Source organism: Neophocaena asiaeorientalis, unplaced genomic scaffold (genome assembly GCF_003031525.2).
Source record: "Neophocaena asiaeorientalis asiaeorientalis breed wild unplaced genomic scaffold, Neophocaena_asiaeorientalis_V1.1 scaffold225, whole genome shotgun sequence".
Taxonomy (NCBI): domain Eukaryota; kingdom Metazoa; phylum Chordata; class Mammalia; order Artiodactyla; family Phocoenidae; genus Neophocaena; species Neophocaena asiaeorientalis.
In genome coordinates, this window is record NW_020172364.1 from 5,103,016 (window position 1) to 5,119,052 (window position 16,037).

The 16,037-nt window shown below is 44.5% G+C and overlaps 1 protein-coding gene across 16 annotated transcripts in view; it reads right to left on the bottom strand.

Moving 5' to 3' along the window:
• The window catches only part of DGKG (diacylglycerol kinase gamma), a 230,942-nt gene that overhangs the window by 80,219 nt on the left and 134,686 nt on the right, over nucleotides 1-16,037 (bottom strand). For all 16 annotated transcript variants that reach the window (XR_003006270.1, XM_024767827.1, XM_024767898.1 and 13 more), the window contains one exon: nucleotides 14,847-14,911. Coding sequence is in view for 15 of the 16 variants with exons in the window: in XM_024767827.1 (XP_024623595.1) it covers nucleotides 14,847-14,911 (65 nt within the window). In the remaining variant the exon portion in view is untranslated. The remainder of the gene's footprint in view (nucleotides 1-14,846; nucleotides 14,912-16,037) is intronic.

Below are 16,037 nucleotides of genomic sequence, written 5' to 3' on the forward strand. Positions count from 1 at the left end.
AACAATTGACCAGAGCTGAGTACTGGCTGCTCCCATTACACAGGGTATATGCTCTCCACTTTGCCAGAGTTACCACCACTCCTTAAAGCTTTATATCCTCCCACTTCCCTCATTTACATTAACTGCCTGTCTCTGCTGACATTTGGATTTGTGACCCCTCATATAGACCTCTGTAGTTTCCTCCTGGGAATCTTCCTAAAAGCTGCCTCAAAAGTGTCTCTCCCACTTCCTTCCCAATCTGATCCTTTCCATCTGTGCTCTGGTACCTTTGGTTATGAGTCCTAATATGAGTCTGGTTATGAGTCTGGTTTGAAGGTCTGACCAGCTGCAGGACAGTAAAAGTTGAAGCTGTTGGTATTTGTAAAGATCATGTGCACAGAAATGAAATATCAACCCAAGCCCACCTTTTCGGGGGAAATTTTTTTTCAGCTGTTCTATGTTTATAAATCAGGTATAACCTGGTAAGTTATCAACTATTCAGCAATCATGGAACACCAAGTAATGAACCTGTCCTTTAACTACTGCAGAAGTAGCTTAAGTTCATGTTTACCCTGCCCCTGAATTTCCCACTTTGCACACATGGACGGTTATTATGAATGTTAACATTATACTATTAAGTCTTGATAATTACGGGACAAGTTATCATGTCCCCAAATCTCTTCTTCTTTTCTAACCCACTGACTTACTGTTGGTCATTTAATTTTTCTGTAGTACACTCATCTCCAGCTGGGTGGGGAACACGATTATAAGTACAAATCATGAACCAGGCCATCAGCTCAAGCTGGAGGGCATCCTGTTGTATTATCCTCACCCCCAACCCTGCACGTGTTTGCAGAAACCCTGATTATAAGCAGCCTCCATCCCTCTCCCTACCCAAGTTCAGGGACAAGGTGCGACAGAAGACAAAAGGGAGAACCTGATTAACTAGAATGCTCTGTGTTGACGGCTCCAATAAAAGTTTCACTGAAACTAACAGTTTGGGGTTTTAATTTATCCATGACATTCCTACCACCTCTTGCCCTATGGTAACCCAAAGCTGGAGATTACAGACACACTTTCAGCTCATTGAGTTCAAAGGCAAGGTAGGGTACTTGGCTTGATTGGCACTTTGGAATGCTCTCCAAAACGGTCCACTTTCAAGATTAAAGGGACTCTTCGTTCAACAGAATAGAAAACATCTTGTTAGTAGACAGTGAGGAATTTCAACCTAAGTGTACGTTCAATAAACATGAATATTCAGCAATTATGTTAAGTCCCTGATACTTTGGCAACTTGAGGCTATAAGAACACTCTTGGAACGAGGAGAGCCCCTCATTCATTGAAGAGCATTAGAAGATCGGGAAAAGGCTTTCTTAGTAAAATGTGAAGTGGTAAGGCAAAAAAAACAAAAAACAAAAAACAAATAAACCCCCCACTACCACTCCTACAATCTTCAAAGTAGAGATCTGTAATCTTCAAAGTAGAGCTCTGAAGACCTCTCTCAGAGTGATGTTTGTAGAAGGGATGCTTATACTGGGAAGGGGGTTAAAACCTAAAATCCAGTCCAAAGCTAAGATTCTATATGTTGTTATTATAGGTAAGAATCACAGCACTATGCATTTAAATGAGAGATTCTGCCGTGGACTCATATATATACTGCTGCATGTTCTCCTGACAAATTCCTGTATAACAAACAGCATCATACCAGCACCTGAAACATTTCAAATCCATTGATTTATCTACTCTAATTCTCAGAAGCATCTTGTGAGATCATTGTAATTTCCATTTACACGCCAGCAAATTAAGAATCAGAGAAGTGACTAAGTCGTGAGGGATTAGCATCTACATTTCACATAAGGGTGACACAGCCTGAGATATGGAGTTGCAAAGCCATTTGCTCAGGGTTTCTTGAGAGATAATTCACTTACTTCACTAAAGAGAGTTACTGAGTTTCCTAATAAGTATAGCAAGAAGATGAATTCAGAATTTCCTTTGGCCAAATAATGAATGCAGTAAAATTTTCTTTAGCAGATGTTGATTTAAATGAGGAATTAATCACTTGAATCTTTCTTGAGAGTATCTATTACTCTTCCAAACTCCTTTTAATAAAACATGTGCAAGTATGAAGAGTTTAAGGAAAATATATTGGAATGAATAGGCTAATCACATCAGCTCTAAATATAAAGATGGACTCTGTATCACAGAAATGCCCCTATGCAAAAGGACAGTAATTCTCCAACGTTTTAATTAGTAAAGTACAATAGAGGGTGAATAAGATCTGATATTCTTTTCTCTGGAGCTAAAAACAAACAAACAAAAAAACACATTCTGCTAAGTTTAAAAGCCACCTAAGTCAACTTCTGCATGAGAGAATCTGAAATTGTGGGGGCAGAAAAGAGAGAATGACTTACGGACTTCTTTTTCAAAATGGATTTCTACTTCCACAAGCAAACAGCATGCATCAAGGTTCAGAGTTTGTACGAAAGTTGGTTGGTTTCCATAGATTTTCTGGCCCTGATATGTACTAACTCCCCCAGGTTAGCAGAGCTGGTTCCCCTTATTTCTATCCTCTTCTTTCTGTTTCCCCCTGGGGTTACCTCTCCTCCTCTCTCCCTGGGTCTCTGTCTGATTTAACAGCCCTCACTATCCTAACCCTTCAGCAAGGCTCAGTATATAAAGGTCCCCGTGTTTCAGGAACCCTGACATTTTGGCTCTGGAAATACTTGGAAGAATAATTTATTCCTTCATTGATATTTTCAACGTTGATATTTTCAAAAAGCATTTGCTGACTCCCTACCTCACCATCTACCCGCTCACCTACAGGATAAAGTGCAAACTCCTGTGCAGAGCACCGAGACCCTGCTGTAGCTGCCTTCCACCTCACCTCAGAGCCACTCTCCTCTCCTCGTGTTCCCATCTTCTCACACTTCTGCCCTTGGCCCAGCCTGCTTCCCTCCTCCTAGCACACACCCAGTTCCTGTCCTCGTGAATTCCCATTCTCTCTCAAGCTCACGCTCAAACGCAACCTTCTTTCTGTAGTCTCATCCCACTTTCTCAGTTAGGTGCTCCCATTCATTATTCATGTCCCCTTGTTAACACAAAGCTCACCATATTATATGGTTTTTCCATCCTTTGTGAGGGTCTGAGGGAGGGTTGGTATTGGGAATTAAGTTGTGTTCCCCAAGAAGATCTGTTGAAGTCCTAACCCCCAGTGCCTCAGCATGTGACCTTATTTGCAAATAGGGTCTTTGCGGATGTCATCAAGTTAAGAGGAGGCCATACTGGATTAGAGTGGGCCAAATCCAATGACTGATGCCCTTATAAGAGGAGGGAAATTTGGACAGAGAGACACAGAAACACAGAGGGAGAAAGCCATGTGAAGACAGAGGCAGAGACTGGAGTGATGCAGCTACAAGTCCAGGAATGCCAAGAATTGCTGGCAACCACCAGAAGCAAGCGAAGAGGCATGGAACAGATTCTCCCTCAGAGCCTGGGAAGGAACCAACCCTGCCGACATCTTGATTTCAGACTTCTAGCCTCCAGAACTGTGAGAGAGAAATTTCTGTTGTTTTATGCTACCCAGTTAGTGGTAATTTGTCACGGCAACCTTAGGAAACGAATACAGTTGCTAAGAGCCTCTATATATGCTCATCTTCCCAAGTAGGCCCAAGGACTTCGGCAAGTAGGGCCTGTGGTCATCCATCTTTCCTCTTGGCCCCGGCATCATGCTAACAGAATAGATGCTCAATACGTTCTGGCTGAATGAGGGCATGTGCCAGCACCACCCTTCTGGTTTTAAGTCAGTGGATCCCCAAAGGGTTCAGACCCTGCTCTGAGTGAGCAAGCTTGTGAACGAGGTAGAGAGAGTTTGGTGCCAAAATGATGACTTATAGAAGAGGAAAAATCAAAGTAGGAAAAAATGTGTCAAAAACCTTGTAGATGGGCTTCCCTGGTGGCGCAGTGATTGAGAGTCCGCCTGCCGATGCAGGAGACACGGGTTCGTGCCCCGGTCCGGGAAGATCCCACATGCCGCGGAGCGGCTGGGCCTGTGAGCCATGGCCGCTGGGCCTGCACGTCCGGAGCCTGTGCTCCGCAACGGGAGAGGCCACAACAGTGAGAGGCCCGCGTACTGCAAAAAAACAAAAACAAAAACAAAAACAAAAAACCTTGTAGATGGATTCTAAGAAAAAGCAGAGGCCAGGGCTGGGGGTGGGCAGGGAGGGACTCTTCAGAATATTTTAGAGTGCATTTTGAAACAAGTGCTAGGTGATGATGAGGTCCCAGAGATGTCATCCTAGACTGAGAAATTAAGGGCACTTGGGGGGAAGGTGGGAATAATGGAGCAAGCAAACAGTAAGACTGGCCCTGTGTTTGGGAAGGAGAACTTTATAAAGGGCCCTGAAGGCAAAGCAGGTGCATTTAAATTCTATAAAATGGGACGTGGGTTGTGGCAGCAGATTCTCGTGGGGCAGAAACGGGACAAAAGCCACAAGCAGCTCCAGGTAGGGTGGGCCTGAGAGGGAAGCGCATCAGGATGGGCCAGGGGGCTGCTGAGGACTTGCTGAGGAGCAGTCATCTTGGGGCCCAAGTGGGAACTGAGGAATAAAGCGGGTGAGAGGTCTCTCGGGGACCCCTGGTCATTGGTGGGGTGGGAAGCAGGGGCTCCCATTTGGTAGCACAATGACTCACTCCTGGGCTCAGAGGAGATGATGTGTTTGTCAGCCCAGATGAATGAGGCTGTCTTCTGTTTTTAGCAATCTTTGCAAGACATTCCACAATACTTCTCTCAATAACTCATTTTAGCCTTTAATATGTCTCCAAGCCAGGAGATTCTTCCTCCCATTCCAAACGGCAATTCCTCACTTTAGAAGTACATTCTTCCCCTCGCATTCTTTCCTGAGCTGAGAGGAAGAGTAAGGAGGTGTGGTCACTATTTCCTGTTGTCAATCCTTCACACCCTTGAGGACCATTCCCAACACATTCTCTGCTTCTCCTCTCCAGGAAAAATGATTTTTAAAAAAATTTTTCTCATGGGCCTTGTTAACTGTCTCTGCGGCTCTTCTCTTGTCTCTTTCCTGAGTACGTCTTTGGTCATGGGGCACCAAACTGGGCATTCACGGAGGCAGGAAGTGTAGTGGGACGAGTGGAAGCTGTGGAGTCAGACAGACTAGGTTCGAATAGCCACTCCCCTAATTAGTTGTACGTTCTTGAGCAAGTTGTATAATCTCTCTGAGCCTCAATATTCTCATCTGTAAAATGGAGCAATAATATTTATGTGCTCCTTGGAGAGTTGTACCAGTTAAAAATAGTACACATAAAACTCTTGAAAGCATTCAATAAATGACGGCTCCTATTGTTAGTATGAGTTGGAGCAATGCTGCTTATACTGGGCTTATCACCTTCGTGAGCACTTCAATATAGCCTGATAGTCATGCATGCTTAAAAAACTACACCACTGAACAGCCCAGATGGCAATTCTTGCTACCTCTGATGGTCACATAAAACACAAACTGGTCTTTTTCAGATATAGCAAAACTATGTACAGGACCAGGAACTGTGCTAAGAGAATTATATCTTTTTATTTGCTCTCCACAAAAGTAGAACTGCATAACATATCAAGTAGTTATTTCATCTGCAAAGGGACTTGAGTAATACCATCTTTAAAACTCTCAAATTAACTGAACAAAATCACTGGAATTTTTTTAATTGGAAAAGACAATAAAACTCCCACTGCAGATAAACTCACTCCAATCAGCTCCTTTATATCATTCGTCTTTTATAACCTGTAAGTGCTACTGGGTTAATAATGTTTTAACCCAGTGTATACCACGTGATCTTAAGTAAATAAAATTGTGCAGCAAAGTGCTGAAGGAAAATACATTAGAATGCTAAGAACGTTTATTTTTTTGGGGGGGTACAATAGGATTTATTTTTCTACAACAAGCCTTTATTTGAATAAGGAAAATTTGTTTAAAAAATAGTACATAAAACTTTATAAGGACATATTATCATAATTATTTTAAAATACGTATATCAAGTAAACTGCTGGAATGCACAAAAATGGCAATATTATGTTTTTGAGTGATGGGAATATGAGTGATTGGTTTTTCCTTTAACTTTTCTGAACTTTACAAATTATTTATAATGATTTTGAAATATACTATGATATCATACTATATGATATATTATTAAATTATATAATGATACCTGTACTGTTATTTTATTGAAGATACTCTGTCAAGATAAATGAAAAAAGTGCCATGTTTTTTTTTGTTTGTTTGTTTTTTTGTTTTTTTGTTTTTTGTGGTACGTGGGCCTCTCACTGCTGTGGCCTCTCCCGTTGCGGAGCACAGGCTCCGGACGCACAGGCTCAGCGGCCATGGCTCACGGGCCCAGCCGCTCCGCAGCATGTGGGATCTTCCCGGACCGGGTCATGAACCCGTGTCCCCTGCATCGGCAGGCGGACTCCCAACCACTGTGCCACCAGGGAAGCCCAAAGTGCCATGTTTTTTTCATGACTCCTACCCTATGACCAATAGATATTTACCTGTCCCTCTTAGAGAATTTCCAAATCTCATAGTTTTAAGGGCTTTTCTGAGTCATTCAACATGACTATTATCTATGTGGGTTCTGTCTTTGTAATAATAAGAATGTTAATAATAATAACAGCTGGCATTGACGTGCCGAACCTCTGTAACAAGTATTTTAAATGCACTGTTTCATTGGATCTTCAAAATAATTCTACGAGGTAAGGCACTTGTGGTAGACGGAATGATATCCTGAAGATGTCCATGTTCTAACCCCTGGAACCTGTGACTATGAATATGTTATGTTATGTGGCAAAGGGCAATTGAGGTTGCAGTTGGAATTTAAACTGGCAGTCAGCTGACCTTGAGGGGTGAGATTATCCTGGGTTATCTGAGTGAATCCAATGTAATCACAAGAATCCTTTAAGGGGAAGAGGGATGCAATGTGAGAAAGACTTAACTGGCCATTGCTGGCTTTAAAGATGGAAGGTGGCTACAAGCCAAGGAACGTGGTCAGTCTCTAGATGCAGGAAAAGGCAAGGCAATTTATTCTCCCCTAGAGCCTCCAGAAAGGAATGCTACCCTGATGTGACCTTGATTTTAGCCCAGTGAGACCTATTTCAGACTTCTGCCCTCCAAAACTGTGATGTAATAAATGTGTGTTGTTTTAAACCGCTAGTTTGCGGTAATCTGTTACAGCAGTCATAGAAAACTAATATAGTATTATATTCCAATTTTACAGGTGAGCAGACTGGAGTTTAGAAGAGTAGCTTGGTCAAGATCACATACAAGTGGTTAGTGCAACTCCAGAATTTGAATCCAGGTTGTCTGATGACAGAACCTATCCTCCTGGGCACTTGGCTCCACTGGAGCTCCAAAATGATTGTCCAGCGCCTGCTTGGGCATAACATGTGAAAACTCACCACACCTGTTCCCCTATCCATTAGCCCCCTGCACTTGAGGATGGCCTTAACTGGCAGAATTGATGTCCCTTATATGGGGCTCAAATTGGTCTACCCAGTCACTTTTCCCATTGATTTTTCACTCAAAATAACCTGATTCCTCCTTTATGAGAAGCACTTTTAAAATATTTGAGGCCAATAATCACTTCTCCCCAAGTCCTCTCTTCTTTGGGTGAAACAATCCCCAATTTAGCCCTTCTTTATAAGACATGGTTTCAGATTCCAGCACTTTCCTGACCTCTCCCTTCTGGAAAGCATTCAGACTGTCAACACCCATTTGAGGACCTAGCCAGTTCCTACCTTACCGTCAATTTGTATACTTTGATTTTCTTCCATGAGGTTATCATGCTGACCTTAACCCTTCTGAACTTCATCATGTACTATATCTTGAGCTCTTTGATGGAAATATTTCTAGAGAGCAATCAATAAATAAATACTGATAACTTTTGGAATATCTGGCCTAAAGACTTGAAAACAAAGCTGGCTTTCAAGTTCCTTCTGATATCATCACAAACTGATTCCACTCTTCCTTGACATGAATCATACCTGGCAGGATATGTTCCAGCCTGGCGGGGGCTAGAAGAAAATGCCTGTTAAGCTACAGTAAGGAACTGTTCTGGCAAACAAGCAACTTTGTAAGGAGCCTTGAGATATCATAGGCTGCTCGTGTGTACCAGTCTGAGAAGTTGTGCTGTCCGTTCCAACATGGACTGGGGAGCCAGGGGGAAAATGAAGGAAATGTTAAGAGTTCATGTGACTTCGTATCATTTAAAATACTGTGAATCTTTAGAGCAGAGACCTGCACACAAAGATTAACAACAGCCTCCTAAAATCTCTGACCATCCACAGCTTTAAATGATCTATGTTGCTGTTCCCTCGTTCCTGCAAATAATCAAGGGCTGACTGTAAACAAATAAGACAGCCAAAAAAGCCCTGGTCTTCAGCAGTTGCGTAATGATGAACGCCTGGTGAAAAAAACACGAACCCATATTTCATTCATTTCACTAGCTGCATCTCTCTCTAGGAGGGATGGGGGATAAAACATTTTTGTGGGCTCGTGTAGAAACATTCGACTAATTAAGTAAGTGGTTCTGTCAGACCTGACTTGAAGACTTGAAGGTACTTGAACACAAAGCATAAGGTTTGCATTTCCTTTATAAATACATACGGGAGTAAGAATAAAAACAGAAAATGCCATAATCAACTTCACTGGGGGCTTTTCTGAATCCTACATGTTTGAAAAAACATAGTTTGATATATTGAAGCAAACAGGTGCAGACAGTCGGGACTTCTGAGTCCTACCTAGGGCAGGTCTTTCTTGGGCTGCTGAGTATTAGATAAGAAGAAGCAAACCCAATTCAGGCACAGAATGAAGATTTTAACCCTGATGTATCTGCTGCTGCTGTACATTTATGCTCTGGGAAAGTCAAAAATCTGGGCCGTAACACTGGGCTCCCTCACAGGGCTCCTGGAAAGAATAGCTTAGAATGGTCTCGTTTTTAGATACAAAAAGAACATCCTAAGTAAACGGTGATACGGTTTGTGCTTGTGATTGCAGAGCGCGCTACAGGTATTCAAGAGAGGAGGCCTTTTTGCTTCCAGAATTGTATGGCTTGAGCTCGGCTGGCTTCTACTTTGCCTCCCACAGAACATCTCTGTGTCCATCTAAAGTGGGAGAAGAGATGCTCGGAGGGTGAGGGGAGAGTGAGCATCAGCGAAGGAAGGGGAATCACACCTCCAGTGTCTGACTGCCCTGGGCCACCCGCCTACCCACCAACTGTGCACTCCATGGCCCCAGCTGGTAAGCCCAGATTTTCCATGCAGCGCATGGCACCTGTCCTGCAACTCCCTCTTACTCACTCCCACCCTGTTCCTCCAGTTATAATGTCAACAGGGGTCTGTGACCCCTACCTCGATCCTGCCTCTTGCCTGAAACTGGCATTTGGACTTAAACTCCCTGGTCTTCAGACCCCGAATCTCTGCCTCTTGGACACCCATGGAGCCAATGAAGGGAATTTTTTCTACAGCTCCAGTCTGTAGAATCCAATCCAATCCTGGCTAATTGGTGCCATCTTCCCGCCCCCTAAGAGGATCTGGACAGATTCAATGTATCACAGCTGGAGTCTCCTCCAACTTTTAGCTGTCCTCCAACTTTTCAGGTCAAGGGCCATGTCAATGAAGCAAAGACTCTATAACTGAATCCCACTTGCCACTCTACCAGAAAAGCCTTTTATTGTCAATGCCTTACTGGCAAATTTAAGGCAATGCTTTCCTCGTGCCTGTCATTCAATAATATGCAACAACGACTAAGAACCTACTATGTGCCATGCACTTACACATTATCTCATTAAATACTTATAGCAACCGTGTAAGATTCAGGGGAGGAAGCAAAGGATTAACGAGATTAAGTAACTTGCCCAAGGTCACATAGCTAGTAAGTGGCAGGGCTAAGTTCTGATGCCAACTTAGACTATACCCTGCTGCCTCATTCTATAAATACCTATTAAGGGCTTAGTTATTTGCAAGATGTATTGCCAGCCTCTTCAGGACTCAGGCTTCATTAGGGCTTCTGGGGAACCCCTCATCAGCTACTCCACGGGCCTGGCTCCAAGAAAGTGAACACTCCACAGCCCGCTCATTACTCAAGGGCTTTTGGGAAAGGTGGTCAGCTTCTGGTAGGAATGAAGCTCTGTTTTCGGTCCCTTTCAAGGACCTAACAGGAAATATCTTGCTTCAGCCTAAACTGCTGAGGGACATATTCAAGTGGATGGCACTCAGCAGGTTTGGAACACCACATTCCTCAAGTGCTCTGAGTTTCTGAGCAACAGTGAAAAAATTCCATAGTTAGACTTCTCTTTCTGGATACTCACTGACAGTGACATCGGAATTAGGTAGCTTATATGTATCTGTCCCATACATACAAAATGCTTCACAGAGAGTGAGTCCAGAAACTTTGTAGGGGACTGGTTCTTGGATACCTGGAAGACACTGCTGGCTCCTCTGCCAATTCTGACTACCGCCTGTTTGAGGGACTGATAATCCGTCCCCCTCCTCCCCTAACGGAAACCCTCTTTCCTCCATCCTTTTACCTTTATTGCCAACTCCCCACTCTGTGAGCCCTGGCAAATGTGTCTTCATTTTTTGATCTCCTCTCTCCTTGATCAGACCAGTTCATAGCTGTGAGATCTGTATAGCCGTAAGGGAAAGGGCCCTGTGGTTGGTTTAATGCTCTGCTGTCACTGACTTGAAATTCTTAATGATTTTTGAGCAAGGTGCCCCACACTTCACTTTGCACTGGGCCACGCAAGTCATGTAGTCAGTCGTGCTCCTTGCTGTGGACACTGAGATAGGGAGAAGAGTCCCACCGCACAAGGTAAGAGTGGTGGGATAGCTGCGGTCCCTCTCTGGAACTCAGCAGGCACTTCCACATGGAGACCATCCATAAAAGTGGATCCAACTGATAATACCTCCACCTTCCTCAGCCTCAATTTCTTCATCTCTAAAATGGGGACAGTAGCATTTACCCTTGCATGTCATTGCAAGCACTGGGTGGGATCATGTATCAAGTACCCACCAGAATGTTTAATATACAATTGGTGTTTGCTTGATGCAATCCATGGAAGATAGCAAGTGCAGAAAACAGAGTTTGAACTCTAGAATTAGAAGCTAGCTTAAATCAGATCAGCCCCACTGCTTAAAAAGATGTATGACCTCGGCCGGGTGACTTGGCTTCTCCCAGCCTCAGTTCCGTTATCTGTAAAATGGGAATGTTAGTATTTACCTTGTAGGGCAGTTTGGGGATTCAAATATTCTAATGTATTTAAAATAACTAGTTTATCACCTGGCATGTAGTAGGAGCTCAAAAAACAACAGTTCTTAGTTTGGTTCCCTTACAACACAATTTCTGCACTCTAAACAATTCATTTACAAGTGATGTTAGGATACGACCATGAATAAGTGTCTTATACTATACAGCTTCCTGTATACTCTATGACCTACAACATGTAGCCTTTTTGTATGTGAAAATCATTTTGTAAAAAATATTTGAGGCTTATTTTTTCTTTGCTAGACTATGAATTCCTTGAAGGCAGGAACCATGTCTTAATTACCCTTGTGTCCTAGAATACCTTCTAACACATTATATAATCTCAGGTGAATTAAATCTCTCTTTTGTTTATGCCAACAATGAGATGATAAATTTCATAACATTCCTAAGTTAGCAATTAGTAATCAGCCTGTTAATGATTAGGAAGCAGAAGGAACTCAATATAGCCCTATCCCTGCCATTAAAGGTCTTCTAATACTTGACATCACACCTGGCTCATCATCCAGCATCCTTGGGCCTGGTTCTTACTCCATGAACAAAACGATTCCACAGGGAACACCAGTTGTGTGCAACCAACCACCTTCCTTGCCAACAAACAACCTATGTCGAGAGGCCACTGGGGGAAGAATTTCCTGAAACCCCAACAGCTGAGTCATAATTTGATGCCTCTTAGGACTCAAAGAGGGCTCAGAACTGTTACTTTTAACAGTTTGAGCGGTCATGGGTCCCTTCAAGAACCTTCTGGTAGTTACGGACATTCTCTCCAGAAAAATGTACTCAATATCTTACATACAATTCCAAAGTGTCTTCAGACCTCCTGCAGCCCTTGTACCTAGGTTAAGAATTCTTGTTAGAATAGCCCAGAAAACCGAATGAGCAACGCAAAAGATTCAAGTTTCCTGATAAATTCTAGCCCCGACTAGTCACATTTGCTTGTTCAAAACAAAGCAAAACAAAACAGTTACAACTCCCTAGATTTAACCTCAGGGTTATCCCTGAGGGCCTAGTCCCAGGCATTAACAGTAAGGGCATCCAGCCAAGCAGTGACTACTCTTCGGAAAACCTAAGTTTAGCTGAGTAAAACTGAAGCCTTGTTTGATAATATCATTTACATTTCCAAATCCCCGTATCAAGCTTTCTTCCTATCCCTTGTGGCCCTTCCTAAATTTAGCTGCTGGTGTAATGGGGTAACCATGGCAACAACCACCTGCCTATTTAAAACCATCTCCAAAGCTAAATAAGGAATCCTGGAAAAACATGGCTGCTCGCCTGCCTCTCAGTGGACAAACTGTGCATTCCTGGGTATTTTCAACATGAGCAAGCAGGCAGGGTAGAAGCAGCATGGACTCAAAGTTCTTAATAGCAAGTGTTCTGGGACCTTGTGAAACAGGGCCTACCTCTACGCCACTACGTCTTCACTTGTTAGTAGCCACATGGATTTACATGCAAATCCCTGTGTCTGGCCTCCTTAGGTGACCACATGACTTTGACCTCAACCAGGTGAAGAGTAAGGTACACACCTAACTGCAAAGAGTAGTCTTGTTGATGGAAACTGGGAAGTGGGGAGGAAAAGCAGTCATTCAGATCACAGTGAAACTGTTCATACTTGGGTTGAAATGAAGTTACAACTTTTTTTCTGACAGAGGTATCTTTCTAACTGTACTTAATCACGTGGATAATTGATGATTGCTCTATTTATGTCATATGTGGACCTATTGATTTTTGCAGTATGGAGAAATTCTTCCCTTCTTCTGCTTCCTTGCTCTCTGCAAACTGCGGAGGTTTTGCTTCTTTCCACTAAAGGAGACCAGACCACACTGAATAGCTTGCACTTGCCCAAGCAGGCCGTTTTCCATCACTCCTTTGGATCTTTTGGTACATTTGGTTCCTTCTCGCTGGGTTGACCTTCTCTTTCTGTCAACCTGGAAAGTAGTTACTTGTTTTCTGTGTCTTGGTTCAGGCATCTCTCTAGTTGGAAGACCCTCCACATCAAATTCCATGCCATTGCTTTATGTCACCTTGATTCGTATCGTTTAACACAGATCACTCTGCAATGCTGCTTTCCAGTCTGTCTCCACACCTGCACTGTGAGCCCCCTACACATGTCTATCCAAAACACCCATACAACAGTGCCTGGTACTGTTTTCAAAAGATACATTCATTGAATGAATGAACAGAACCCCTCATGGATTTCACAAACACTTGGCATCTTATCAAGCATGTATGCATGAGTACGCATAATGGTATCTGTGTAAAAAGAGGACCTTAAAAGTCTGGAATGGATGGAAGAGAAGTATTTTTTTAAAGTGATTTTTTTTGGGTGTATATATTAGAGTGAAAAAGATTGTGAGAAGAGCATCAGCTGATCTGTAAGTTTGTGACTATAATAGGAGTAGGGGCTGAAAATATACATGTTAATAGTGTTCTGTGAACTGCCTTGGTGTGTGTGAGAGAAAGTACATTCGAATAAGGTTAGCTCAGCTATTGAGACTCCACAGATCACTTCTCCTTAAGTCAAAGTAGCTTCATTATGTTCAGTTTCTGATCCCGAAAAAGACTTTCTGATTCTTGGTTAACCTCCCAGCCACGGGGTCCGGGGAAACGAGGAGGGATGAAAATGATGGAGGTCTGTGGGAGTGCCTGGCTTTCAATGAACGTTGTGTGGGTAACACTGGACTGCTGCTTGGTGGGCTAAATAAAGTCAAGTCTCTTAGACTCAAACTGAGCCCAAATTAATACCCCTTCTCCTCCCCACCTGCCTGAGGGTGGGGTGGGATCAAGTGGTCACTTAGATAAGGTCCAACAAAAAGGAAAGAGAAAGAATGCAAATTAACCACCAAGAAGAGAACAAGGAGGAAGGGAGAAAGGTAACTGAGCAATCCCAGGGTGGCCATATGCTACCCGCCGGCAGAATGGTTTGACTTTGCAAATGATCTGGTTTTCTCTTCTGCTTGGTTTTTGGACCTCACAGCCTGCCTTCCCAGGTGCGCGGGCTGAGGCTGGGCTCGGGTGGGCTCCCCGCCTCTGCAGGGCCTCCCTCTGCTGCCCTCTGCCGGCAGGGAAGGCGGAGGCGGAGGCGCCGCCCTCTCGGCCCTCTCGGCCCGGGACGCGAGCCGCCACCCCCTCCTCTTTGCAACGAGGGAAAGCTGAGGCCTCTGACCCCTGCCAGCCCCTCACCCGAGGAGTCAAGGGACTGGGGCTGGGAGCAGTTGGTTTTGAGAAAGCGGCGCGCCCCACGAGGGGGATCCAGTTAGTCAAGCGCAGACCCCGACTCCCCAAAGCGGGCGCACCACGCCCTCCCTCCTGGCCCCAGGCCCTCCCTCTGCACACCACCCTCTAAGAGGGGAAAGGCCACCAGACTGCGACAGGTTTCTGACATTGCTTTCTTCTTGGAAATGGAAGCCCTCCTTCCGGCAACGTGGCAGGAAAAGCGCTGGGCAGCCGGGCCCCGAGAACATTTCGGTGAGAGCAGGTGGAGGCCTGGGACCGGTGGCCGCGTAGGCAGGGCAGGTGGGCAGTGCAGCCCCGGCTACACCCGCTGGGCCCTCTTACCTGCTGTTGAATTTTTCAGGGTGTTTCTCTCTCATCACGTGGAATCTGTGTGCGATGGAAGCATCCTGAAAGGCAAAGGGACAGAAAGCAGATCCCTGGTTAGTGGTCCTGACCCTGCATAATGTGGAAGGAAGGGAAGCGATCACACTCTCTCACCGAAATCCCCCAGATCTCACAGGGGAGACCAGGGAGGCCCCCACAGAGGCTGGACACCAGGTCCAAGGTTAGGGGCCAGTGCCCCCCATCCTGTTATAGTCTGCAATGTTCACCCTCTACCCGCCCGAGTTCAGGGAGAGCGAAAGGGGACGCGGCTGCCCTTTGGGGGCAGGGAGTGTGTCTGGGTCTGTGAGCAGTGAGAACGCAGAAGCCCATGTGGGGCTGAGTGTGAGTGTTTGGAAATGCCTCACCCTATTCACTCTTTAAAAAAAACACTTTGTATTCTGGAATATTCATAAGAAGCTGCAAAAATAGTACCGAGAGTCCCTGTGTCCCTTTCACCCAGCTCCCCCCAGTGATAACATCTTACATAACTCTCTAAACCAGAAAACTGATGTTGGTAGATGCTGTTATATATTAACTCTTAATCATCCATATCAGTAGACAGAATTGGTAGCATTGGATAACAGGCTTAGCAGATAATTAAAAATATATTTAAACTTCTGACTTCTGCCTCTTGATCAGTCCATGGAAACAACTCTCCCCAAGGTCAAGGAGTCTCATTATCACATTCTACGGACACTTTGCTGTCCTCCTATTAGCACACATTCCTTTGCTGCACTTTGGCCACCTGCTTCTCAGAACTCACAGTTAGGATACTGCTCATGTCACCATGCTTCCGGGCTCTCCATGCTCGGAGCAGACCTTCACAGCCCTGAGCCCGTTCTGCAGCCTACACTCCATGCCACGGGCCATCTTGAGTCCTCATAGCTGTTAGTAGCTGCTGATGTCTCCACAGTGCACCACTCTAGAACCAAACCTGAATTTCAGTCCTAAAACTGAACTCATCTTTCTTCCTCAAATTTGGTCCTCCGCCCTTGTTAATGGCCTCCTTTTCCAGCAAAAGAATGTGCTACGCCCCGCCTTCGCCGCTCGGGCCTCCCCCCAGCACATCTGGGGGGGGGCGGAGCGCAGGTGGTGGGTTTTAGAAATAAACAGGCTAATTGAACTAGGAATGGTGGGGGGTGGTGGGGG